This window comes from Hypomesus nipponensis, chromosome 19, assembly GCF_054491055.1.
Source record: "Hypomesus nipponensis isolate SF chromosome 19, ASM5449105v1, whole genome shotgun sequence".
Taxonomy (NCBI): domain Eukaryota; kingdom Metazoa; phylum Chordata; class Actinopteri; order Osmeriformes; family Osmeridae; genus Hypomesus; species Hypomesus nipponensis.
The window spans coordinates 3,970,675-3,995,459 of NC_140379.1; the positions used below are offsets into that span (position 1 = coordinate 3,970,675).

The 24,785-nt window shown below is 43.8% G+C and overlaps 4 protein-coding genes across 5 annotated transcripts; 3 read left to right on the forward strand and 1 right to left on the reverse strand.

Annotated features, from left to right (window-relative positions):
• The first annotated feature begins 476 nt into the window (after positions 1 to 476).
• Positions 477 to 6,880, forward strand: LOC146246596 (long-chain fatty acid transport protein 2). The gene is made up of 10 exons (XM_084683036.1): positions 477 to 1,047; positions 1,463 to 1,672; positions 1,950 to 2,108; positions 3,059 to 3,183; positions 4,258 to 4,452; positions 4,545 to 4,635; positions 4,757 to 4,955; positions 5,460 to 5,557; positions 5,649 to 5,779; positions 5,906 to 6,880. The coding sequence occupies exons 1-10, from the start codon at positions 576 to 578 to the stop codon at positions 6,080 to 6,082; spliced, it is 1,857 nt and encodes a 618-aa protein (XP_084539162.1). The 5' UTR covers positions 477 to 575; the 3' UTR covers positions 6,083 to 6,880.
• Positions 6,881 to 7,201: 321 nt separating this feature from the next.
• On the forward strand, positions 7,202 to 12,757 carry LOC146246597 (long-chain fatty acid transport protein 2-like). 2 transcript variants are annotated; one of them, XM_084683034.1, is made up of 10 exons: positions 7,209 to 7,731; positions 7,941 to 8,150; positions 8,440 to 8,598; positions 9,012 to 9,136; positions 9,243 to 9,437; positions 9,868 to 9,958; positions 10,697 to 10,895; positions 11,392 to 11,489; positions 11,613 to 11,743; positions 12,345 to 12,757. In XM_084683034.1, exons 1-10 carry the CDS (start codon positions 7,248 to 7,250, stop codon positions 12,519 to 12,521), a joined length of 1,869 nt encoding a protein of 622 aa, XP_084539160.1. In that variant the 5' UTR covers positions 7,209 to 7,247; the 3' UTR covers positions 12,522 to 12,757. The 2 variants fall into 2 exon arrangements, with proteins under 2 accessions (XP_084539161.1, XP_084539160.1); XM_084683035.1 differs by lacking the exon at positions 12,345 to 12,757 and having other exon boundaries at positions 7,202 to 7,731; positions 11,595 to 11,684.
• Positions 12,758 to 12,917: 160 nt separating this feature from the next.
• LOC146246598 (long-chain fatty acid transport protein 2-like) lies at positions 12,918 to 17,727 on the forward strand. Its single transcript, XM_084683037.1, has 10 exons — positions 12,918 to 13,502; positions 13,630 to 13,839; positions 14,013 to 14,171; positions 14,685 to 14,809; positions 15,011 to 15,205; positions 15,351 to 15,441; positions 16,169 to 16,367; positions 16,663 to 16,760; positions 16,990 to 17,120; positions 17,272 to 17,727. The coding sequence occupies exons 1-10, from the start codon at positions 13,028 to 13,030 to the stop codon at positions 17,443 to 17,445; spliced, it is 1,857 nt and encodes a 618-aa protein (XP_084539163.1). The 5' UTR covers positions 12,918 to 13,027; the 3' UTR covers positions 17,446 to 17,727.
• A 465-nt stretch (positions 17,728 to 18,192) lies between these two features.
• hdc (histidine decarboxylase) lies at positions 18,193 to 23,058 on the reverse strand. Its single transcript, XM_084683033.1, has 12 exons — positions 23,031 to 23,058; positions 22,766 to 22,938; positions 22,513 to 22,626; positions 22,267 to 22,389; positions 21,755 to 21,895; positions 21,401 to 21,544; positions 21,058 to 21,124; positions 20,405 to 20,567; positions 20,166 to 20,256; positions 19,974 to 20,072; positions 19,786 to 19,887; positions 18,193 to 19,232 (listed from the first exon to the last, which is right to left on the reverse strand). The coding sequence occupies exons 1-12, from the start codon at positions 23,056 to 23,058 to the stop codon at positions 18,387 to 18,389; spliced, it is 2,091 nt and encodes a 696-aa protein (XP_084539159.1). The 3' UTR covers positions 18,193 to 18,386.
• Positions 23,059 to 24,785: the final 1,727 nt, after the last annotated feature.

Here is a 24,785-nt window from a genome sequence, read left to right on the forward strand (position 1 = left end):
GTGACCATTTGTACCCTTTAGGCCTTAAACTCCTTCCAGGTTCGACATATATGTTTTCAACCTTCCTGCTCTGATACATACTGGTTATGGAATAGCTACTCTTCTGAAGAGATGGAAGGAATATTATGCGTCCTCGGTGTAGTCTACAAGAAGAAATTAATGGGATTTAAAGATACCCTCTAAAATGTGCGACACAATTCTAAATACATTTAGATTAATTGTTTTAGCAAACGCTCCAATCTAAAGCGTTAATCCAGAAATGACATATGCATGTAAATATCCTAATTATTAGGCCTAATTACACATCAAACTATTTTATCTTAATGTATTCGTACATTTGCATAACACATTTGCTCAAATTACTTTTCAGGGAAACAATCACAGGTTGTCCCAATAAACAACAGGCTCAATGCCCCGCCCTCAAAAACAATCCATCAAACAGTTTCGTCATTTCTAAGCATTCCACAGACCGGAGAATGGCCCATCTAGAGTGCGCCGATTCACAAAACAGATTCTTATCTTTAGGACCGTGAAATTGACCTATCACAATCGAAAGGATTCGACGCTTATTTAAAATGTACTTGATATCAATGATTTTGGCTAGTCTGGCCATACCGTTTGTTCTTACAAAAATATGTCCTTATTTTTGGAAAGACGTCCTTTATGTTAAAGATTTGTTACGGATACTGGTGAAGTTTGTTTCACGTCGCAGAAGAAAACCTTTATTTTTGGTTCTGGATCGTTTTTTAGAACAAACAGCTTCACATCCAGACAGACCTTTTATTGTGTTTGAAAATAAAACATATTCGTACCGGGACACAGACAAAAAGAGCAACAAAGTTGCTAACGCGTTGAAGGCTCACTCCCAACTTAAACCGGGGGATGCAGTTGCACTGTATATGGGGAACGAACCCGCGTTCATATTTACCTATCTCGCCCTAGCCAAGCTTGCTTGTCCAGTGGCACTTCTAAATCCTAATATTCGTTCTAGATCTCTGCTTCACTGTTTCAGCTGCTGCAGTTCAAAGGTGTTGATTGCAGCCGCAGGTACGTATGCACACGTGCTTTGAACGATCATCTTTTCAAATGGAGCAATAGAAAATAATATTATGCAACTACTTTGGGGGTATCGATGCAGATTGTCAGATTCTATGGATGTAGAACACATACTGTTGATTGCAAGATTTAGCGCGTTTGATTATTTGCTCGATTTCTGCTAAGTTCACATGCTGCGTCGCTTAAAAATGTGCTAGCCTACTTGCACGAACAATCGATTTTCTGTGTGTGTGATTTAAAGAATTCTGTATGGTAACTTTCAACGTAACTTTGAGGAAACGACTATAGCTATGATCTTGGTCCGAACAGCTACATCACAAATTAAAATATTGAACCTAAACCTTGTAGGCTATGTCGATGCCCACACGTGTCCTTTTAATGAGATGTTGTGTGTCTTGTCTGTTAGAACTGAAGGAGGCTGTGCAAGACATACTTCCCTCCCTGAGAGAGCAGGCCGTGAGCGTTTACCTTATGGTAAACGAGTGTGACCTAGCTGGAGTCCAGAGCTTGTCTGACAAGGTGGACAAGGCCTCAGATTCTGCCCTTCCTCAGTCACTCAGATCAGACATCACCTTCAAGAGCCCTGCGGTCTACATCTATACTTCTGGGACCACAGGTATGTGAGGGAAGAGGTCTACGCTGTGCTGTCTTTGTCTTAATCATACTAAAACTAACTCTTACCCCCTTCCTCTCACTCACTCTGTTTCTCTGTCTCCCTCTGTCTGTCTTTTCTCTCTCTCTCTCTCTCCCTCTCTCTCTCTCTCTCTCTCTCTCTCTCTCTCTCTCTCTCTCACACTCTGTTTCTGTTTCTCTGTCTCCCTCTGTCTGTCTTTCCCCCCCCCTCTCTCTCTCCCTGTCTCTCTCTGTCTCTCTATCTCATTGTGGTGTTGCAGGTCTCCCTAAAGCTGCGGTGGTGAATCAGACCCGCCTCTTGGCAGCTCTAGCTGTCCTGGCAGCCAATGGCGTAACCTCAAGTGATGTCATCTACCTCAACCTGCCCCTCTACCACACGGCCGGATTTGTCATCGGCTTCATCGGCTCCATCGAGACAGGTGAGCAGTTCTGCTCCACGCACAGGAGAGGGATCAGCAGGTGAGGTGCCCCCACGTGACATGAACCTCCGCTACCTCCACCAGGTTGCTGCACTCTCTCATTGCCTCTCTTGAGAGATTGGGCCTTACTTTGAATGTCCATTGAATTTCACCGGGGCTCTAAAGCCTCAGATTCTGATTATGTTCGTAAGCACCCAACTCCATCCAAGGTGGTATTACTGCAGGCCTGCTGTCTGAGCTTAGCCGGTTTCTTAGTCACACAACACAATAGCTGCACCCAAACCCAAGTCTTGCAGTGTCTGCTGCCCCCAGTCTTGCAATATCCCGCCTGCCCAGCCTTGTTGTATCTTCTACCCCCCAACTCTAGCCTTGCAGTCAGCCTGGCAGCATCTCCCCCCCACCAACCCTCCTTTCCACTCCTGCATTATCTGCTTAACAAATAACCCCATCCCCCTCCTAGTGGGGAACATGAATGAAAGAGCTTGTTGTGAATGTAATCTGAATGTAAACCAGTAATCTGAACAGGTTCTTCACAGCTCTGCGTGCATGAGAGGACTTTTTCCAAGTGGGTTAAAGTTCACAAAAGACATTCTGCTCTCAGCGATATTAAACACAGCAATAAAAACCAACCAAATTAAAAACAAACCAAACTGCTTGGCTCATTGCTCTGAGTAACTGGGTCTCTTGTCACAGTTACAAGTTTTTTTTGAGGGGGGTATTTAACTGTACTCAGTGGACAGGAGCCATATGTGAGTAGTGAGCCTTCGCAGAGTAAGATTCAGTGTGTGTACTACCTGCTGACAATGGGTTTGATAAATACTCCAGAGGTTTCTGTGTTATAGTTGACCGTTATTTTAATAACTTATTGCAAACCTTTAAAAAAATGGTTTTTCATTTCATGTATAAACTTCATATATCCCCACCACCACCACATTTTATGTCAATTTCAGGCTCTACTATCATACTACGGAGGAAGTTCTCTGCCTCTCAGTTTTGGGAGGAATGCAGGAAATACAACGTAACGGTCGTCCAGTACATAGGAGAAGTGTTGCGTTACCTCTGCAACACACCTAAGGTAAGCATCCTCTGTACCGCGCACGTAGGCCTGCCCAGTCGCTGACAGAGTTTAAACACATAATGCACACACACACACACACACACAGGTCGTTGAAGATGACCAAGGTCACGACTGTCTGCAGAGGGGGGATTGTGAGGGACTCTCTGAAAATTGATTGAATTGTCTCAGGTCTCCATCATGGCTGTTAAAGTGGGTATGCCATGGCAGAAAAGGGGCTAAGGGTGAAATAACCCAGGTGATGACATGCCCAGCCTATGGCACCTTTTAATAAATGCAAGCTTAAGCACAGCTTCAACTAGCATAGGCACATGAGTCGGGTGTACCAGGCAAGTGTCCCCAAGTGTTTCTTCCTGCCCAGAACAGCTGCAGAACACTCACTGTGAACATCTTGTTCTAAGGGAGCAACCTCCAAGCACTTCCATATCTGTCCATTCAGCAGGACGGCACAGCTGGCACTCTGAAATAGTTACGATCATTTCGAGACCGGCTGTATGAAGTTACCTTTATCGACATTCAAACTCGTACTTAATAACTCGTAATCGTATGTATGGATGAGTGAGATATTTTGTGGCAAAAGTTGGTCTGGTGGATCTTTAATCATATTCATTGGTACGGTCTCCGGGTGTTTTGGAATGTCCCAGGGAGTGATCTAGAGTAACCTAAACATGCTTTCTATGGCCATTGAAATGCTATCTGCATCACAGGGGTCAGGTCTCAGACGACCATGTGACTGGCTCCTTCTCAGCGGGTTTATCTGGCCCAGGTCTGCTACGACACTAGGAATAGCCAGTGGCCTTTGCTTAAAAATACCATATGAACAGGCTATGAAACCGTATCTTTTTCTTAGATTTAATTTAAATGGTGATGTTTTCGAACGTTGAAATTGAAATTTCACAATTGACAATTAGTCTTAAACTGCTTACTATGTAATGTATACAATATACAGGTAATACAGCACAAAATCAAATACTTTTGCTATAAAACTCAAACTTCATTGATTAACAATGAGATGTACTATCTACTGTACTGGATGACATACTGTGATGACATTCTGTGCCTGTGCCCCTACAGAGAGACAATGACAAAGACCACAAGGTTCGACTGGCCATCGGTAATGGCGTGAGGACAGACGTATGGAGAGAGTTTCTGGATCGATTCGGGAACATTGAGGTGCGAGAGTTCTACGCCTCCACAGAAGGAAATGTAGGCTTTGTGAACTACGTGGGAAAAATAGGGGCTGTCGGACGAGTGAACTTCATTCACAGGGTAAGAACGAATGGCTGTTTTTTGTTGTTGTTACTATATTCTTCTTTGTGAGACCATTGTCTTAGTGATTTTCTCCCTGTATTATCATGTAGAAGCTGTTCCCGTACACTCTGGTAAAATACGACACCGAGCAAGACGAACCAGTCAGAGACTCCCGAGGCCTGTGTATAGAAGCACCCAAAGGTCAGATACTCAAGTGTGGTCTGCAGCGGGGCCTCCAGAATATCCCCTTGAACTGAGCTCTTTACGTTTTAGCTGTGTGAGAGGATGTGGAATGTCATGCATCTGATAAACGCTCCCACAGGAGAAACCGGACTGCTGGTATCAAAGATCACGGACATCGCTCCCTTCGTTGGCTACGCTAAAAACGAACAGCAGACTGAGAAGAAGAAACTGAGGGATGTTTTGAGGAAAGGAGATCTGTATTTCAACAGCGGGGACTTGCTCAAGATCGACAAGGACAATTTTATCTACTTCCAGGACCGAGTAGGGGACACCTTTAGGTGACTTTCTGTAGGGCCAGAGATGCTTGAGTTTGTTTGTCCCCAGGACTCTTTGATTTGATGGCAATTCACGGCTAATTAAGGTTGTATAGTTAACAAAGTATTGTTTTTAATGATAATTACAGAGTCTTCCTCGGTTTACCTTCCTCTTCAACTGTTGAGACCACTCCTCAGGTGGTGTGTGGCAGAAGTGATTGTCATTTAACAGTCCTTTTGGTGCAAATGAATGGCTGTCCTAGACTAATGTCTGGGTGACCAGTGACAAAGGGGTTTGAATATTCATGTCCTTGCCAATACAGCCCTACATGTCTTTCAATTTATTCAGTATTCATTGTCTCCAGGATTGTATTCTTGCTACATGAGAGTTTAGGTCAGATGGCTGAGTGATTTGGGAATTTTAATCAGAAGGTTGCCGGTTTGATTCCAGGCTGTGGATGTCCCTGTACTTACTGTAAATCACTCTGGATAAGAGCGAATGTTAATGTGAGCTCCGTTTGTTCTCAGGTGGAAAGGAGAGAATGTGGCCACGACAGAAGTAGCAGACATTCTCACCATGATTGAGTTTGTTGGAGAGGCCAATGTCTATGGGATTGAAGTTCCAGGTAAGGGGTTTCTGGTTGTGTCTCCATAGATGCTAATCCCAGAGACTTGGCCTGTCTGTTAGACTGAAAATGTCATTCAATGTTTTTCAAGGCCATGAAGGGAGAGTAGGAATGGCTGCCATCACCGTGAAAAACAACACTCAGTTTGAAGGCGGAAAATTGTTTAACCATGTCTCAAGCTACCTTCCATCTTATGCACGCCCACGATTCATCAGGATTCAGGTAAAGGAGGGATTAGGCGGACTCAGTATAATGTAATGCATATCTTAAAATAATTCAAATGAAATATAACTTGTAGTTGGCTTCATGAATTGAGCAACTGTGTGTGTGTTTGTTTCTGTCCTCCAGAATGCAGTGGAGGTGACAGGCACCTTTAAACAGATGAAGTTGAGGTTAGTGAAGGAAGGCTTCGACCCAGCGTGCATGCAGGACCCTCTGTTTGTCCTGGAGGAGAGAGAGAGCAGCTACAGTCCTCTGACCGCCCAGGTCTACCACTCCATAGTGGCAGGCAAGTTCAAGCTGTGAGACACTGTTCCATGAAACTCCTCTGGAACCACAAGGCCCTTTGGTTCTTGGCAATTGGCTGATCAAAGTTACGGATTGTGACAGGCTATAGTGTGCATCTGTAGCATCGCTGGTTTACTGGCAGTTTGTATTTAGCGCCGTTGGTTACCAGTGCTGTATCAGTTTGTGTTCGGATACAGAGAACCATCAGACAAAGTCCACGGTGACTGTTGTTAACGTTTTATACATTCAATAAAATGTGTTGATGTTTGGTCAAACTGACACACCTGGTGCCAAAAGGACCAATTTAATTGCAGTATATTAATCTGTTAAATATACTGCATTTCTTTATGTAGATCTGATGTTGTTATGCAAGTAACATAGATTATATTCAGCTCAGGGATTAGACCTTTAGACGTAAGGTTAGGATTATTATCATCCTCTTGTAATTCTAGTGTCATGGGAGGAAAGACAGCATTATTGGGAGGAAGGACAAAGCATTATTACTTACAGTAGACTTGACTGTAGTGAATATTTGGGGTATTTTGGTTGTCTTCAAATGTTATTTGACTAACCCGTTTATTTAAATGCATGCATGTATAACTGTACTCAAATATTTTCAGGAAAGGCATAGCTAATAAATTATTTTTAAATAGTCCAACACATTAGAAAAGTTATTTAAATTGGAGAACATTTTAGATTATTGACTAGGAACAAAGTAGAAAGGGACCAGTTGAATCGGGATTCAAATGTCTGTATGATGGATGATGGATGATGAGGATAAATAATGAATAGAATTATCCTTTATTAAAGGTTTCACATGAAAAAAAAGTTCTTGTTTGTGTCATTGCTCAAGTAAATATAGGTTGGGGGTGTTACAGTCCTGCAGTCTATTGAATTAGAGGTAGCAACCTCTAGTTCAAAGCCACAAGGTGGTGACAAATATCTGTGCTTCACACTAGTGAGAAGAACTATTGAGGACTCTGGCTGGCTGACTTGGAGGCCTTAGGAAGTCAATGATTGCATCGTTGCCTGGCAGTCTGTCTATCTTACGTGTCATTGGCTGGACGGAGGGGAAGGGCAGAGAGCAGCCTGCCTGTCTGTCCACCACATATAAAATACAGTTACACAAGATTTGACACAGTAATTAAAGCTGAACCCAGAAGCTGGTGGCAGAGGTTTTAAGATGGCCGTAATGCAAATCGTCTTCACTGTCTTCGCAGGGATGGGCATACTTATTGCCATCCTCTACGTAAAGGTTCCTTACTTTGTGCATGATTTCCGGTACGTTTACAAAATGCTCGCCATCAAGTCCCAGAGGATGGGCTACAGGAAGAGAGAACATTTCTACACTCTGTTGGATCGTTTCCTAGATCTGGTGAAAAGCCAACCTGGCAAACCCTTCATCCTGTTTGAGGATGAGGTGTACACTTACCAGGATGTGGACAAGCAGAGTACCAAGGTAGCCAGAGCCCTGAAGGAGTGCGGCCGGTTGGAGGAGGGGGATGCAGTGGCTCTTTTCCTGGGGAACGAGCCGTGTTTCGTGTGGTTGTGGCTCGGCCTGGTCAAACTGGGATGTGCTGCTGCCATGCTTAACATCCACCTCCGGTCCAGGTCTTTGCTGCATTGCTTCAACTGCAGTGGGGCTAAAGTCCTCATCGCAGCTGCAGGTAAATAAACAACAACAAAACGTGGTCAAAGTCAAATGTGTTTCCATTGAGAAGATTAATTAAAAAACTACTAAGGTTTGACATACACCCTAAACAGTGCAGAGTACTTTTTGTTTACTTTTCTCCCAGCCTAACTTCCAGGTATTCCTCCTCTTTTGCTGCCCCCATTTCTCCCTTACTATTCCCTTCTCTCTCTCTCCCCCTATCAGAGTTGCAGGGTGCTGTGGAGGAGGTTCTTCCTGTCTTGCAGGAAGAGGGTGTGCGTGTGTTTATCCTCAGTGAGGCCTGTGACACTCCGGGCATGGAGTGTCTGTTAGGCAGGATCCGTGAGGCCTCAGACCAGCCTCTGTCACCTCAGGTGAGGAGCAAGGTGACCATCAACAGCCCGCTGTTCTATTTCTACACCTCTGGTACAACAGGTACACTGGCCCTGTCTGCGAGGAGGTCGAAGGTTCTGCACGCATAGAAGGAGAGAGAGAGAGAGACAGACAGATCAGTCTAACAACCAGGTTCCCTAACATTAAATTGAGCAGTAATAAAATAAGTACACAAATAAAGAATCCAGAGTCAGCAGGACTCTGATTGATCAAACATGCCCAAACTGAGCAAATCGTTCGTTCTAAATAGCTGAAATGCAGATGGGACGACTGTCTGTGTGTCACCTGGGGTGGCACCCTCTTCAGTGTGTCCCGCGTGTGTTTCTCCAAGGTCTGCCGAAGGCAACAGTGTCATCTCAAAACAGGGCCTGGGGACCAGCACTCTTCCTGTCAATCGCCGGAGTGACATCACAGGATGTCATTTACATTCCACTTCCTCTCTACCACTCTGCCGGGTTTCAGGTGGGACTGACAGGTGCCATAGAGAGAGGTCAGTACACGGATACCTGCGCACACTGTACTGAGGGTTTGTAGGGTGGGTGTATCTATTCATGCACTAATTTATCTATGTAATTGTAAATACTTCATTGAGCATTCCTACATTTCCAGTCCATGTCCATGCATAGTCGGACAGAATCTGATTGGGTGGGTCTTCTTGAGGAGTATGGTACACCATACCATAAGCCACCATTGTTTGTATCTTCTAAAATGTAATGATAAAATGAAGGTCGGTGTTAATATTGTCTACCTGTCAGCCAAAGGTAAACCACACTTCATAGTTGGCTAATAATTGACACATAACTGAGGTTCAACAGGTTGTGTGGTAATAGAACAAGCAGATACTCATTACACATTCTCCTTGTTTAATTTTTGATAACTGATTACATCCCATTTGTCCATCAGGCATAACAATCGTATTGAGGCGTAAATTCTCTGCTTCCAAGTTCTGGGATGACTGTAGGAAGTATAATGTGACAGTCATACAGTACATTGGTGAAACTATGCGCTACCTCTGCAACACACCAAAGGTAAAAAAAATAATTTAAAAAAGTTTTAACCCAGCCTCAATTTGAAATGACACAATTCATTGCTAGCCACTTCCCCTCAAAATGTCGCTCCTTGGTTTTTTAACAGAGGGATGATGACAAACACCATGTGGTCCGACGAGCCATTGGGAACGGCATCAGAGCAGATGTGTGGACAACGTTCATCGAACGCTTTGGGAACGTAAACATTAAAGAATTCTACGCCGCTAGCGACGGCAACTTCAGTCTGATAAACTACGTGGGAAAAGTCGGAGCAGTTGGTCGAGTGAACTTCATCCACAAGGTAATGAGCAAAACATGCAGATACCTCCAGTAAAACAACTGGGGCTGGCCCAACCCAATAAACAAACTAAACATTTGTTTAAGGCCCCGTGATTGGTCCACCCCCCCCCCACACACACACACACACACACACTATTTTTGTTAGGGCCCCCAAAACCTGAGGGCCGGTCCTGAGTACAATACATTAGTTACTGAACACATATGTAGCAGCAGCCCCACATTCATTTAATCAATTAGCAGACGCTCTTATCCAGAGCGACTTACAGTAAGTACAGGGACATTCTCCCCGAGGCAAGTAGGGTGAAGTGCCTTGCCCAAGGACACGTCATTTTTGCACGGTCGGGAATCGAACCAACAACCTTCTGATTAATAACAGGACTCCCTAACAGCTCAGCCATGTGACCCGCTTCAATCTCTATCTTGTTTTCCAGAGGACCTTTCCGTATGCACTGCTGAAGTATGACATGGAGAGAGAGGAGCCTGTCAGAACCTACGATGGTCTTTGCCTTGAAGTTCCCAAGGGTATGTCTTTGCAAAGCAGTTGGATTAGCTCTGTGTGGACATGTTTAAGAGTAGGTCACAGTTGACTAGTCACGCCGCAACTGGGACTGGTGGAAGCATGCTACATAGAATAATGTCATTGTGACATCACGTCGACTCAACTGTCGCACTGTGTGGTCTGACACTATTGTAGGGTTGTAAACACAAGTGCTGTCCTGCTCTAGTATAGTCAGGTGACAGTGATACCTCATCACTACCTTATCACCGTGATACCTCATCACTACCTCACCACTGTGATACCTCATCACTGTGATACCTCACCACTGTGATACCTCACCACTGTGATACCTCACCACTGTGATAGCTCATCACTGTGACACCTCATCACTACCTCACCACTGTGATAGCTCATCACTGTGATACCTCATCACTGTGATACCTCACCACTGTGATACCTCACCACTGTGATACCTCATCACTGTGATACCTCATCACTGTGATACCTCACCACTGTGATACCTCATCACTGTGATACCTCATCACTACGTCATCACTGTGATACCTCATCACTGTGATACCTCATCACTACGTCATCACTGTGATACCTCATCACTGTGATACCTCATGACTACCTCATCACAGTGATACCTCATCACTATCTCATCACTGTGATGCCTCATCACCGTGATACCTCATCACTACCTCATCACTGTGATACCTCATCCATGTTCCCTCATTAGTGTTTGTATTCCTATGAAGGTGAGACCGGGCTGTTGGTGTCGAAGATCACAGACATCGCTCCCTTCGCGGGGTATTCTGGGAACCCCGAACAGACAGAGAGGAAGAGACTGCGGGATGTGTTTGAGAGGGGAGATGTGTACTTCAACAGTGGAGACTTGCTGCGGATAGACATGGATGGGTTCATCTACTTCCAGGATCGAGTAGGGGACACATTTAGGTATGTCTCCTCTGTGATTAGTGACAGTTATAGTAGTAGTGTTTTTTTTTGTATTTGGTTCAAAAGGTTTGAAAATTCAGGCTGCTCACATTCAAATGTTGAAATTCAGATCCCCCACAAATGTTGTGTTGGACCCGTTTTCGAAAGATTGAGAAAATATTTTCTTAAATGTTTTTTGCATCTGAATTTCACCATTTGAATTTGAGCAACCGTAATTTTGTTCTATTTGACTTTCTGGAGCTAAATTTTATTCCATTTTATTTTTGGGGATCAAATTTTAATTTCAACAACCTGAAATTCTGAACATTGAATTTTTAGATCAGATTTTTTTTTTACACTGAAATAAAAAAATAATTTTTAAGAGGTGAATTCAAAACCAACAAATTTGGTGGTGTTTGAATTTCAATATAAAGTATTCAATGACTTTTTTTAATTCAAAATATTATTTCACTGATTTGCTTCCATATAAACTAGCCCTTGTGTGTTTTGTTGGTAGATGGAAGGGAGAGAATGTGGCCACCACTGAAGTGGCTGATATCCTCACTATGATGGCCTCTATCCAGGATGCTAATGTGTATGGGGTCACAGTGCCAGGTATGAACTTGTGGCACGGTCTTAAATAACATTATGTCAAGTAATACTTACTATGATATTACCATGTGATTACCAAGTCAAAATAAGACGGCAGTGTTTACGTAGATTTGTGAACTGTCCCAGGGCACGAGGGGAGGATAGGGATGGCGGCTGTGATGCTTCGAGATGGAGCACAGTTTGACTGCACTGAGGCGTTTGTCCACACTGCCAACTACCTGCCAAGCTATGCCCGGCCACGCTTCATCAGGATTCAGGTAAAGACGACGGCGGTGCTCTTAAGTTGCATAACATAACGACACTAGCGAAGCATACAAAAGCCGACAGCAAGAAACTTCACTTTTTTATTTTATTAGACGCCAAATACTTGGGAAGGGAGGGGACAGCAGAGATTAAAACAATAGTTTTGAAAGGTTGAAAAAATATTTTCAAAAAGGTTCAGAAAAAAAAGTTTTGAAAAGTTGAAAGAATACATATTTTAAAGTTTATAATATAGTTTGTAGAATTGATGAGTACTTGATGAGCCAAAACATTTGCTTAAACGCTTTATTTTAAGTAATTGAATATGGAGGAGCAGCCACTAGGGGCAGTGTAATTTTGAAAAATGTGTTTTTCAATGGCAAATTGTGAATGCGTCTCATATGTGTCGATGCGAGCATTTCACATATGTGGGTGTTAGTTTTCAGTATGAATGTGTGTGAACGTTTCATATGTGAATGTGTAAGGGCAGTCTGAATTATTTCCTAAACGGTCACTCACACTTTCGTGTTGTCACTTGTTGCAGTACATACACGTTGGCGATTCTGTTTTGCATAGGGGAGTTTCTTAAATGTTTCATTTTTGTTTCTTCATTCCCAGAAAACGCTTGAACTAACGGGGACATTCAAGCAGATCAAAGCGAAGTTAGTAGAAGAGGGTTTTGATCCTGCCAAAATCCAAGAACCTCTCTTCTTTCTGGATGAGGGACAGAAGACTTACATTCCTCTTACACAAGACATCTATGAGTCAATCCTATCTGGCAGTGTTAAGTTGTAACACAAGTCAATGTACCCTACTGTTCTTTCAGAGGTGAAAATAGCTTGATGCTCCCATAAGAGTATAAAAGTTTAGTTTTACCGTAATTTGATTAGGTGTCATCATAGATTTAAGGTGTCATGGGGGCTCCCATCTTAAACGGAAGTGCTTCTTCATACTGCAACACTTTTTCCATAAAATAAAACTGACGTTTACATTCAAAGAATTTCACAATAAAGTTGTTTAGGAAGCAATTACATATTTTGTCATTTTCCTGAAAAAATGCATACGCTATAAAGGTTGGTTCGTAGCAGAGAACTTTGAAGTCTTATGGGACAGGAGTGAGCATGAAGATAGACCTTTCGTGAAAAGGAAAACCAAGTTTCCCAAGGCAACAGATTGGCTGTAGGATTGACAACACCCACTGCGTACAAAGGTCTTTTGTAGAAATCTCTCTCCAACCTCTGCTTTACAAAAAAGCCAACATAGAAGCATTTAATTTACGGCAACTTGCGTTCGAGAGCAAAATGTACATACTGTATTCTATACTTGCAGGACTGGCCGTTGTGCCATTTCTACTTTACATTAGCAATCCTTACTTTCTGCAAGATTTACGCTATTCAATCATTTGTTTACTGGTCGGAATCCGATTTGGAAAATATTCGAAGAGTAAACCGCTGTACAGCATTGTGGACAATTTTCTGGACAAAGTGAAAAAACATCCAGACAAACCATTCCTTGTATTCGAAAATACTTCGTATACGTATAAGGATACCGACATACAGAGCAACAAAGTTGCTAGGGCATTATCACAACATGCCGACATAAAAGCAGGGGACAGTGTCGCTCTATTTCTGGGGAACGAGCCTATGTACGTGTGGATCTGGCTGGCCCTGACTAAACTTGGATGTACCGCTGCTCTTCTGAATTGCAACATTAGGTCGAAATCCTTGCTGCATTGTTTCTCTTGCTCTGACGCCAAAGTGCTAATTGTTGCATCGGGTGAGTTGAATTTGATTTACAGTAATAATGATTGACCAAACCATACCCGTCTTTAATTATAACTCTTGATAGAGCACATCTCCCTTAATGTCCCCTCCCTCTCCTTCTCTCTCTCTCCCTCTCTCAGAGTTGCAGGGTGCTGTGGAGGAAGTTCTTCCTGTCCTGCAGGAACAGGGTGTGCGTGTGTTTATCCTCAGTGAGGCCTGTGACACTCCGGGCATGGAGAGTCTGTTAGGCAGGATCCGTGAGGCCTCAGACCAGCCTCTGTCACCTCAGTTGAGGGCAAACATAACCATCAAGAGCCCTGCAGTGTACATCTACACCTCAGGAACCACAGGTCAGACACATTCCTGTCTCTGCTGGGTTGTTACTGTTACTGCTCCCTTATCCTGTTACAAGGCTCTGGCCTGCTGCAAGGCTCTGCTACAAGGCTCTGGCCCTGCCAACCTCTGACCCATCCTTTACTGAGCCTGTTTCTTCAAGTTCTCATTGATGACCTTCCCACTGCAGGTCTGCCCAAGGCTGCTTTGATAAACCATGAGAGGGTGTGGATGGCCTCGTTCATGCAGAACCTCTCAGGCGTGCGCTCTGATGACGTCCTTTACCTCTACCTGCCCCTCTATCACAGCTCCGGCTTCCTCATGGGGTTAACTGCAGCCATAGAGAGAGGTAGGCTACTGCAGTCATTGAGATGGAGGCTAGATTGAGCAGCTCTGATTTTACATTTACACTACATTTATGCATTTAGCAGATGTTTTTATCCAAAGCGACTTTGAAGAGAGAGTTTTACAAAAGTGCATAGGTCACTGATCACAACAACGAGATAGCCCCAAACATTGCGGGTAGCCAAACATGAAGCATACATTGTGAAAACCAAATAAGTCCCAAAGGGAAGAACAATAAAAGCATGTAGTTTGAAAAGTTACAATTAAACAGCTAGAACCTCAAAAGTGCAAGAAAGTACCTGTGGGAAAAGCAAGCAACAATAATATATTTTACGGCGAGTACAATCATTTTAAGACGGTTGCAACAAACCAACAAGAGCAACAAGTGTTTGACATGTAATTTCCTGTGTTTGTGTTTGAAATCAAAGTCCTGTGATTCCAAACTGTCAATCATTGATTTGGAGTATCTCATAAGTAGGACCTAAACAGACTGAATGGACGTTCATTTGTTTTCTAGGCATAACAGTTGTTTTGAGGCGGAAATTCTCTGCTTCCCAGTTCTGGGATGACTGTAGGAAGTACAATGTGACAGTCATACAGTACATTGGTGAAATCATGCGCTACCTGTGCAACACACCAAAGGTAACCAGATCACATTCATTACACAAATCACATAATGTTCTCCGACTTAAAACATTAACAATATAAGAACTGCACTGCTTTTCTCAACAGGTATACCCACACAACACAACTGTAAATGCTTGTATACTTATCGTTGTCTGTTTCAAACTTTCTGTTTCTTCTACTCATCTCTCTGTCCCTGTCAATCTCCTCTCTCGCCAGAGAGACGACGACAGGAAGCACAAAGTCAGGCTGGCGATAGGAAACGGCATCCGAGCTGACACCTGGACAGATTTTCTTCAAAGGTTTGGAGACGTTCGTGTTATCGAGTGCTACGGGGCGACGGAGGGGAACGTGGGCTTCATCAACTACATCGGGAAAGTTGGCGCGTTGGGCAAAGAGAATTTCCTTCACAAAGTAAGAGTGTGATGAATGTGTTAAGGTTTCACGGTGCAGTATACAAATGTGGTTTGCCGTAAAGGTCATTACATTGTTCGTGTTTAGGCATCTCTCAAATCAGTTTAATCAATATTTTGTGTTCTGCTTCTGAATTGTTTTGCAGGCGGCCTGCAAATATGCTCTTATCAAGTACGACACAGAGAGAGAGGAGCCAGTCAGAGATTCCAGCGGATTCTGTGTGAGAGTCCCAAAAGGTAAATCTTAGATCAAACAACACCAGAAAAGCATGTCTGGACCAGCACATACAGCAGGCCTGGACTGGTAATCCAGTCAACACACTTGTAATAATATGATATTTTATCTATATATATATATATATATATATATATATATAATTATTATAATTATTTTTTTATCAACTTAAAATTGGCCAATGACCGGCCCATAAAGCAGGGACAGTGGCCCATTGGTTCATTTTCCATACTGACACTGTGCTGGCCCAATCACATCTCTTAACAGGCTCCACCTCTCCCCTTTGGTTTCTTGTGTCTCAGAGCCAAAAATCAGTGGATTAGGATAGAGAAACAAAAGTGCTAGGGCAAGGGGGGTGCAGAGAAGTTGCGGGCCAAAAAAGTACAAGTCTAGAGGTTGATGCCTCAACCTGCAAAAATAACCAACATATTTAGTGCTGTAGCTTCAGTTTCCAAGCCTACAGTACCTGCCATTTTGCAAAAACAGGTGAACATGGAGGAGAGGTCATGGCACCTGTCAGGTAGAGGAGCAGGTGTCTGACCGACCGACCGATTGTGGTGGGCCGGTCAGAGCAAAAATGCCAGGGCCATTTTGTCCCAGTCCAGCCCTGACACACAGCCTAGTCCTGTTCAAACTAACACAGTCGAGTCCTATACTAGTCTTGTTCAAACTAACACAGTCGAGTCCTATACTAGTCCTGCACATTTGTTTGTTGTTCTGGATCCACAGGAGAAACGGGTCTGTTGTTGGGAAAGATCGGAAAGCGCGCTCCATTTCACGGCTATGCTAAGAACACCCAGCAGACTGAGAAGAAGAAGCTAAAGGATGTGTTTGTGAAAGGAGACATGTACTTCAACAGTGGAGACCTCCTGAAGATAGACCACGAGGGCTTTGTCTTCTTCCAAGACCGCATCGGAGACACATTCAGGTCAGTGGGGCCGTTGGAAAGAGCAAGCATTTCCCTGTGTCATTTTCTAGTTCTGTAAAAGTTACCTCGGTAACACTTTAGATCCACCTGCTTGTAATAAGTGTTAGCTTATAGGTAACGTGTTCACAACAATCAATTAGTGATCGTTGTGAACACATATTAACATTACTAAGCTTATATAAAGGCCTTATTGCCTATTGACAAATGCTTCTCTTGTGTTACGATGACCCTAACGCTCATTACCAGCATCTGGATCTAAAAATGTTACCGTTATTTGGTGACTGTTTGTGTTCAGGTGGAAGGGAGAGAATGTGGCCACTACTGAGGTAGCTGATCACCTACTTATGGTGGACTGTATTGAGGAGGCCAACGTCTATGGTGTCAAGGTGCCAGGTACTTATCTACCCTTGGTGATCCAAATACACACTCCCTTTCTTTACTCACTGTTGAAATAATAATTCAAGAGACATACAAATAGACATAAGAACATTTTTATATATTTTTTTAATAAAAGACATGTCTACAAACACTGTGGTTTATTTTAGCTTTATTTACATGAAAATGCACGTGATCTGAGTGTGACGTGAACGCGAATGTCTTCCCCTGGTCGCTCTACCATCAGGACACGAGGGAAGGATTGGAATGGCAGCGTTGAAACTGAAAGAGGACATGGAGTTTGACAGCGGAGCCACGTACAAGCATGTGAAAGCCTACCTCCCTAGTTATGCAAGGCCGCGTTTTATTCGTTTACAGGTAACCCCCTATTTTAGGTTTAAATAATATTTGTGTTGTGCCGTTCACCCTTGTCTGTAGCACGTCTTTGACATTTAAACATTGAAAGACAATGACAATTTACTGTGTTCAATGTAAAAAAGGGTTTCCTTGCATATTTTCAAACCTCCAGAACGCTTTGGAAGTGACCGGGACATTCAAGCAGATGAAGGTGAGGTTAGCAGAGGAGGGCTTCAACCCAGACGCCACCCAGGACCGTCTGTTCTACCTGGAGGAGAGCCAGGGATATGTCCCCATGACCATGGACATCTACAAGTCCATCACCGATGGAAAAATACGCTTGTAAAACATATTCTCACGCCTGTAGGATAATTTAAGAGTTTGACCATGAAATCTTTTGATGTGAAAATTTTTATGATGATATGTAATGATCAAAGCGCATCAGCAGTGCTGTGTGGTTGTGAATGTTGTGTGATCTTATTGATGATTTAATTGACATTTAACCAAATATCTCTTTATTAATATTTTCATGAATGCCAATGTAAGTACTCTTTCTGAGCACTGTTCTGTGTAAATTCAAAATTAACATATTGTAACATTGATTAAAAACATTTGTTTTGAAACTTTACTTCACGCATGTGTTAATTATACCTCAATTTCATCATGATGTGTTATAGATTTGGATCTGTGGTAGCAATGTTGTAGGAAAGACTGGTAATTCCATGGTATTAGGTTTTAGCAGAATAGGTTTTAGGGGCTTTCCAGGAGGGGGTATCCTGACTAGAGAGGATCTGGGGAGAGCAGGAGGAGGAGGAGCCTGACTAGAGAGGATCTGGAGAGAGCAGGAGGGGGAGGAGCCTGACTAGAGAGGATCTGGAGAGAGCAGGAGGAGGAGGAGCCTGACTAGAGAGGATCTGGAGAGAGCAGGAGGGGGAGGAGCCTGACTAGAGAGGATCTGGGGAAAGCAGGAGGAGGAGGAGCCTGACTAGAGAGGATCTGGGGAGAGCAGGAGGAGGAGGAGCCTGACTAGAGAGGATCTGGGGAGAGCAGGAGGGGGAGGAGCCTGACTAGAGGATCTTCTAGAGAGGTTTTGCTTTAATTATTTATTGACCTTGATCTTTTATTTTATTATTAAACGGTGATTCTTTTAAATTTGTATTACTATATGCTTTGTAGCATAAAATATTAATATTTCAAATAAAATAAAACATATAGAGTGCAATATAACTAAAATTTGTCATGATTATTATTATTATTATTATCTGGGGAGAGCAGGAGGAGCCCTGACTAGAGAGGATCTGGGGAGAGGCCAGCTGAGCAGCTGAGGCCTTGGCAGGAAGAAGACCAGCACTCCAGCCCGGTCTGTGGACCTTTCAGAGGGCAACACAGCTGGTACCTGCCACAGTGCACCCACAGCTGGTAGAAACTAGGAATGCTGTAGAACTTGGTGAGTTTCGGTAGGGCTTGCTTACTTAGCATGCTTGGGGGTTTCTCCGGGATCTTATACAGGTGGCCCCCTACTGGGTTGGAAGACTGGGGATTCGGTTTGGGCTCTTTCAGAGAGAAGAAAGCTGGCTCCCTGGTGCTGTTGCATCCAGAGAGCGGTCCGATGATGGTGCAGGACAGAGGCTCACTGCTGCAGCTGAGGGACCGAGCGGTCCTTCTGGGCACGGTCACGGCCTGGTCTTTGTCTATCCACAGCTCCACATGAACCTTCCTGTTCCTGGACCCGGATGGCCTGGACTCGCCAGGGCTTATCTCTGGGCCAACCTGACCCTGGCTAACCCCTGGCTCTGGCCCAGGATCAGCTCCTCCATTATCGATGGCACAGAGTCTCTCTGACTCCTCCCCTGTCACCCTGTCCAAAGACTTCTCTGTCTCCCTAGTCGGTAGGTCTTCTGTCTGATTGGTCGGTAGCTCCTCACTCAGCCTGACAGGCTGTTCTTCGGCCAGGAGCTCGGCAGCCATTTTGGAGATGATGCCCCAATCCCTGAGAATGTCTTCTTTAGTGGTGTGCTGTGATGTCACAGTGAAGCGGATGATTTGTTTGGTGTGGAGGTCTGCTGGAATGAGGTACATGGTCCCAGACCGTATCAGGCTCCTGAGCAGCTCCTGGGTCACAGAGTTTCCACCCTGGAGAGAGGGAAAAGAGAGGAGAGAAATGCATGACAGAGAGAGAGAGAGAGAGAGAGAGAGAGAGAGAGAGAGAGAGAGAGAGGGAGAGAAGAGAGAGGGAGAGAGACAGAGAAAGAGATCACATTTTTAGGTTTTTGAGACGTTTTATCTCATGATCCCTCTTAGTGTGATGTGAGATAAAGAAATGCATGAGGGAGAGTGAGAGGGAGGGATAATCTGAGTTAAAAAGTGCTAGACGTTTTATCTAATGATCTTTTTTAGTGTGATGTCCTTTGTCATAGTGTGATAACGTACGTCTCAGAAAATCACCTTTGAACGCAGTGGCGAAGTAACATAGGACTTGACTAGAAAATGATTGACCAATTATAGTACTTTGCCATATCATGTAACTAGTAACTAGTGCAATACATTCATGTGAAGAAACAGCTGTTAACATTTAGTCATTTAGCAGACGCTCTTATCCAGAGCGACTTAATAGGTAAAGGATCTGACTTCTTCCTGTTTTACCATTGTTTTAATGTGTGCTCAGAATGGCAGAGATGTTTCTAACCTTCAGACAGAAGACCACCAGGCCAAGGTGTCGTTCAGCAGGAACTTCAAAATTGGGGTCACTTCTCATCAAGGATTCAAGAAGTTTTGCCATCTCGATCCCCTGAAGTCACAAGAACATACTGAGTTGCATCCTACAGCATGTTATGACCTTTTAACCTGTCACAAACAGAAGAGGCTGTTTCTCACGTGTCTGATGTGAGCCTGTAGGTTTTTCAGTCCAAAAGAGCGCATCACAAACCACAGCTTGAGAGAACGGAAGCGTCTGCTTAAGGGAATCTGCCAGTGCTAAAGCACAAAATAAGTGAATTGTATGGGTGGAACAATGAACAAACAGAAGTATGGAAGTATGGATAGATATCTTAAGACATCTGGATGTACCATAAAGTCAGTGGCATCCTTTGAGTTCTCATGTCTGAGGTAGACAGGGTCAACAGCGAAGGTCTGCTGCAGCTTGTATTTGTCCTTCACCCTGTGGCACATGTGCATTACATTGCATTACATTGACATATTGTAGCTCCCACTATATAATAAATGGACCTAAACACCACAGTCATGGATAGAGCACAATATCAACCCAGTGTCAGTCTATGTGGTACTGCCAGAGGTTCAGGTCTCACCAGAAGGCAGTGCAGTCAAAGTGGACCATCATCCATTTGGAGGGGTTGAAGACAAAGGAATGGGCGTACTCGATTCCTTCTAGAGACCAGCGCAGCTCTGGACAGAAGTAGGCGGAGCCAGCGTACGCGGCATCTACATGCAGCCACAGCCCCTCCTCTGCACCTAGGGACAGAGCACACAGAAGCTAGTACACAGCATAGAGGAGCTGGTATACGGCACACAGACCCTAGCATACGGCACACAGACCTTAGTATACGGCACACAGACCCCAGTATACGGCACACAGACCTTAGTATACGGCACACAGACCCTAGTATACGGCACACAGACCTTAGTATACGGCACACAGAAGCTAGTACACGGCACACAGACCCTAGTATACGGCACACAGACCCTAGTATACGGCACACAGACCTTAGTATACGGCACACAGAAGCTAGTACACGGCACACAGACCCTAGTACACGGCACACAGACCCTAGTATACGGCACACAGACCCTAGTATACGGCACACAGACCCTAGTATACGGCACACAGACCCTAGTATACGGCACACAGAAGCTAGTACACAGCATAACAGAAGCTAGCCTACGGCTACAGACTAGAAAGTGTTGATGGATTATTGTAGATCAATGCAGGGAGATGACTTACACACTGGTCCTAGCTCTGACAGGTTGTCAAAGGCACACACCCCTGTGGTTCCCAACGTGGCACACAGCTGTGAGAAGAAATAGACGAATCAAACAAAGGAACCATGACATGACTCTCTAAATTTGGCACACTCAGTCTGTTACAGGGGAGTCAGGTGGCTGAACAGTTAGGGAATCGGACTAGTAATCAGAAGGTCGCTGGTTCGTGCCAAATTACGTTGTGTCCTTGGGCAAGGCACTTCACCCTACTTGCCTCGGGGGGAATGTCCCTGTACTTATTGTTAGTCGCTCTGGATAAGAGCGTCTCCTAAATGACTAAATGTAAATGTACACAGACCACCTACCATAACAGGGATCAGTCCCCTCTCCCTGTCCTCCTGGATGGCCTGTCTAAGAGTGGCTCCTCTCAGGGAGAAGTGTTCGTCTGTGGGCAGGAACCGCATCTTTACCAGCGTGATCAGTCCTGCCTTCTCTACCGAAGAATGGGCCTGAGGGGAGATTTAATAGTGTGTGTACGTGGGTGCTTTCTTTTGATACCTGTGATTAAAATCGTCATCCCTTTTTTTTTTTATTGCACTGCAATTCTATATGGAATTGATTGTACGCCAATTCAGGCAAGTTCAGGCAAGTCAAAGAAGATAATATGATGGAATAGCCATGCCTCTGAATTGCTGTGTGTGTGTGTGTGTGTGTCTAACCTGGTCTGATGCATAGGCAACCAGTCTGGAGTTGAGCACTGAGTCATCCAGCTCCTTGCCCTCAGCTGTACTTTTCAGCTGAAGGATGCGGTCCTTCCTGGCAGCCAGTAGAGCCACCAGGGTGCTCTCACTCACTGTGCTCTGAGAGAGACAGAGAGACAGAGACAGAGAGAGAGACAGAGAGAGAGAGAGAGAGACACAGAGAGAGAGACAAAGAGAGACAGAGAGAGACAGCGAGAGAGGTAGAGACAGAGAAAGAGACAGAGAGAGAGACAAAGACAGACAGAGAGAGAGACAAAGAGAGACAGAGAGAGAGACAAAGAGAGACAGAGAGAGAGGTAGAGACAAAGAGAGAGAGACAGAGACAGAGAGAGTTGGCGAAAAGGAGGAGGAGAGAGAGAGAGACAGAGAGGGGGTGTTAGAGACAGAGAGAGGGATTAAATCCTGTCATCTAAAAATATTGACAGCGTTACATTTGTATGCAGCCTGCCAGGTGACACAGCCTTCTGTACCTGCAGGATCCCTCCGCCAGTGCTCTGAGGGCTGTGGTGCAGGAAGAAGGAAGGCAGTCCCAGGCCTTTACACAACCAGTCCATCACATGCATCTCCAGCTCCGTGCAAGCTGGGCTGGAAGCCTGTCAGCCAAACATACATTACAACTACCTCCGACGAAACCCTCGGCAAAATGACAGATTTCTTTTAGTATTTGAGTTTAAGTAGGATAACGATAAAAGTTTGAGTCACAATCTGATCGTTACCCAGGTGAATCCAATACAGTTGATGGCGTCTGCCAGCATGTCTCCCAGCATGGACGGCCAGGATGTCAGGCTGGGATAGTAGGCATGCATGTGAGGGCTCTGCCAGTGAACCACCTGGTGTAAAAACAACCCATCATCCTCTTAGCACATACTGCCAACCATCAAGGCAATACGTAACTATGTGAAATACTCAGCAATACTGTCACTGTGTCTAATTTTCCTGTTTGTGGTTGATCAAGAAGGCGACACTCACCCCAGGCATGATCACTCTCTCTATGTCGCGGAAGATGCTGTCCCAGTCTTCTGGCTCTGAGGGAAGGCTTTCTGGGATCAGCTCCCTCATGTATCCAGGACTGACATCTGGAGTCACCCGTCTCTCTCGGATGGAGCTTAGGTACTCTGTGATGTAGTCTACAAGCTCCTTAGCTGTGGACCAACAGAACAAACAAACACGCCAAACCTTCAGTATAAGAAACAACGAGAAAATCAAAAGAAACTTCACCTCAGACGCGTATTACCTCGCCGATTATAGTCCTCAGCTTGCATCCTTAAAATTCGAAGGTTCTGAGCTCTGACGTACACTGACCTTGTACTGAGTAACTGTTGGGCAGCTGTGTGGTCTCTGAGAAGATCCCAGAGCTTTAAGAGTGCAGTGATGGAGATCCCGCCCTAATGGTGAATGACGTTCTATCAATGGAACAGAGCTATGTATTTGATCCAATACAAAGCAAATAATCTCAAGCTGAACCCTGGAAGTACGTCCCTGAGAATATTTGCAGCTGCCATAGGGGTACTGTTGTTATAATCACAGCAACACAGCCATATATCGTGGCACTAATACAACTAAAATATTGTGTGACATGAAACATGAAACCTTTCCTGTATGGAACACCTGACAATGACAGCACTGTTCCGTATCCAAGTGATGAATAATATTTTTAACTTTGACATTAATCACAAAACTGCAACAGCGAGCATTTAGATGTGTACTGAAAAAACCCAGCTTCAATTCATTTAAATATAGTTTATTACTGACCAGACAAAAACAGGGTCCAGACAAAAGGGTCCAGACAAAAACAGCACACACAATAAATTACAAACACAATAAAGGATCAAGGTTTCAAAAAGGAGAACTGTCAAAGTCTTAAAAGGAGACCACAGTAGCAATGTCCACACATCTGGGATCGGAAGTAATAATAATAGTAAGAATTTATTTATACAGCACATTTTATACAAGAATTGTAGTTCAAGGTGCTTTACATAAAATCAATAAAAACAAGAAGCAAGAGCAATGCATGGAGAATAGTGCAGACAAAAACATGATAAAAAATAATACATGTAATAAAAGTAATAAAACCCATCTGAGATCAAATTAGTCAAATGCTTTGGTAAAAAGATTTGAAGTTTTAAGCTGTCTTTTGCAATGCCGAGCCTTATGTTTGTGAAAGCCAAGATTATTTCATTTCTGTTTCATTAAGCCAGCAATTAAACTTATACATCAACTTTCATAAAACAGCTTGGAAGGGTTGACTTCTGCTGTAGCAAACATTTCACTTCCACTTATACCATCTAGATATTATAAGTAATTAAAAGCTACTTTTTTGTAGGCTTTTTTGTAATGTGACTATGAAGAGCTGTACAATATTGTGCAGTAGAGTGTGCAGATGGTCAAGTGATGGTAATCTTATAATATACTAAAGAGAAATGGCAAGGAAACATACAGATATTGTGCAGGAAACTAGATACAGCGCCAAAAAGCAGATATAAAGCAGGAAAGCGGATAAAAAGCAAGATTAACGAGTATCTCAGTTGTCATCTATTCTGATTACGAGGAGCCACTCATATGATACGTTTTGTACTTCAATATAGTTTGATGCAACGATATATGTAACCAATGACTGTAAAAAGAAGTATGTAACTAAAATAACAGACACGCCAGGCTATTATCAAAAGAAAAAATACCAGTCTGACTGGAAGGATTTGTCAGGTTTAAACCTCCTGTAGTCACCTTCTCTCTAATGAACCACCGTTTGGACAACACATAGAGGGAAACGTTCACATCACACTAAAATTATCCAGGGGAATATTCTGACACATGGGTGAGCAGAAGTTTCACTAGATAAAAAAGTGTAACATTTTTATTTTGGGTCAAGATGTGAAAAATTACATATAATGGAAATGTTCTTTGAAAACCCAACCTAAACATCCTGAAGAATGGATGCATACGGTAAGTGACATCATGCTTTGATGATGCAGAAAGCCCTTCAGGGAGT

Coding starts and splice junctions, on each gene's coding strand:
- hdc (XM_084683033.1), bottom strand. CDS start 23,058: ATGCAAGCTGAGGACTATAATCGGCGAG. Junction 22,627..22,765: donor AGAGAGTGATCATGCCTGGG/GTGAGTGTCGCC, acceptor TTTTTACACCAG/GTGGTTCACTGGCAGAGCCC. Junction 22,390..22,512: donor ACTGTATTGGATTCACCTGG/GTAACGATCAGA, acceptor TTTGGCTGACAG/GCTTCCAGCCCAGCTTGCAC.
- LOC146246596 (XM_084683036.1), top strand. CDS start 576: ATGTACTTGATATCAATGATTTTGGCTAGTCTGGCCATACCGTTTGTT. Junction 5,558..5,648: donor CTATGGGATTGAAGTTCCAG/GTAAGGGGTTTC, acceptor ATGTTTTTCAAG/GCCATGAAGGGAGAGTAGGA. Junction 5,780..5,905: donor CACGATTCATCAGGATTCAG/GTAAAGGAGGGA, acceptor TCTGTCCTCCAG/AATGCAGTGGAGGTGACAGG.
- LOC146246597 (XM_084683034.1), top strand. CDS start 7,248: ATGGCCGTAATGCAAATCGTCTTCACTGTCTTCGCAGGGATGGGCATA. Junction 9,137..9,242: donor ACCTCTGCAACACACCAAAG/GTAAAAAAAATA, acceptor GTTTTTTAACAG/AGGGATGATGACAAACACCA. Junction 11,490..11,612: donor GTATGGGGTCACAGTGCCAG/GTATGAACTTGT, acceptor GAACTGTCCCAG/GGCACGAGGGGAGGATAGGG.
- LOC146246598 (XM_084683037.1), top strand. CDS start 13,028: ATGTACATACTGTATTCTATACTTGCAGGACTGGCCGTTGTGCCATTT. Junction 13,503..13,629: donor AGTGCTAATTGTTGCATCGG/GTGAGTTGAATT, acceptor TCCCTCTCTCAG/AGTTGCAGGGTGCTGTGGAG. Junction 14,810..15,010: donor ACCTGTGCAACACACCAAAG/GTAACCAGATCA, acceptor CTCTCTCGCCAG/AGAGACGACGACAGGAAGCA.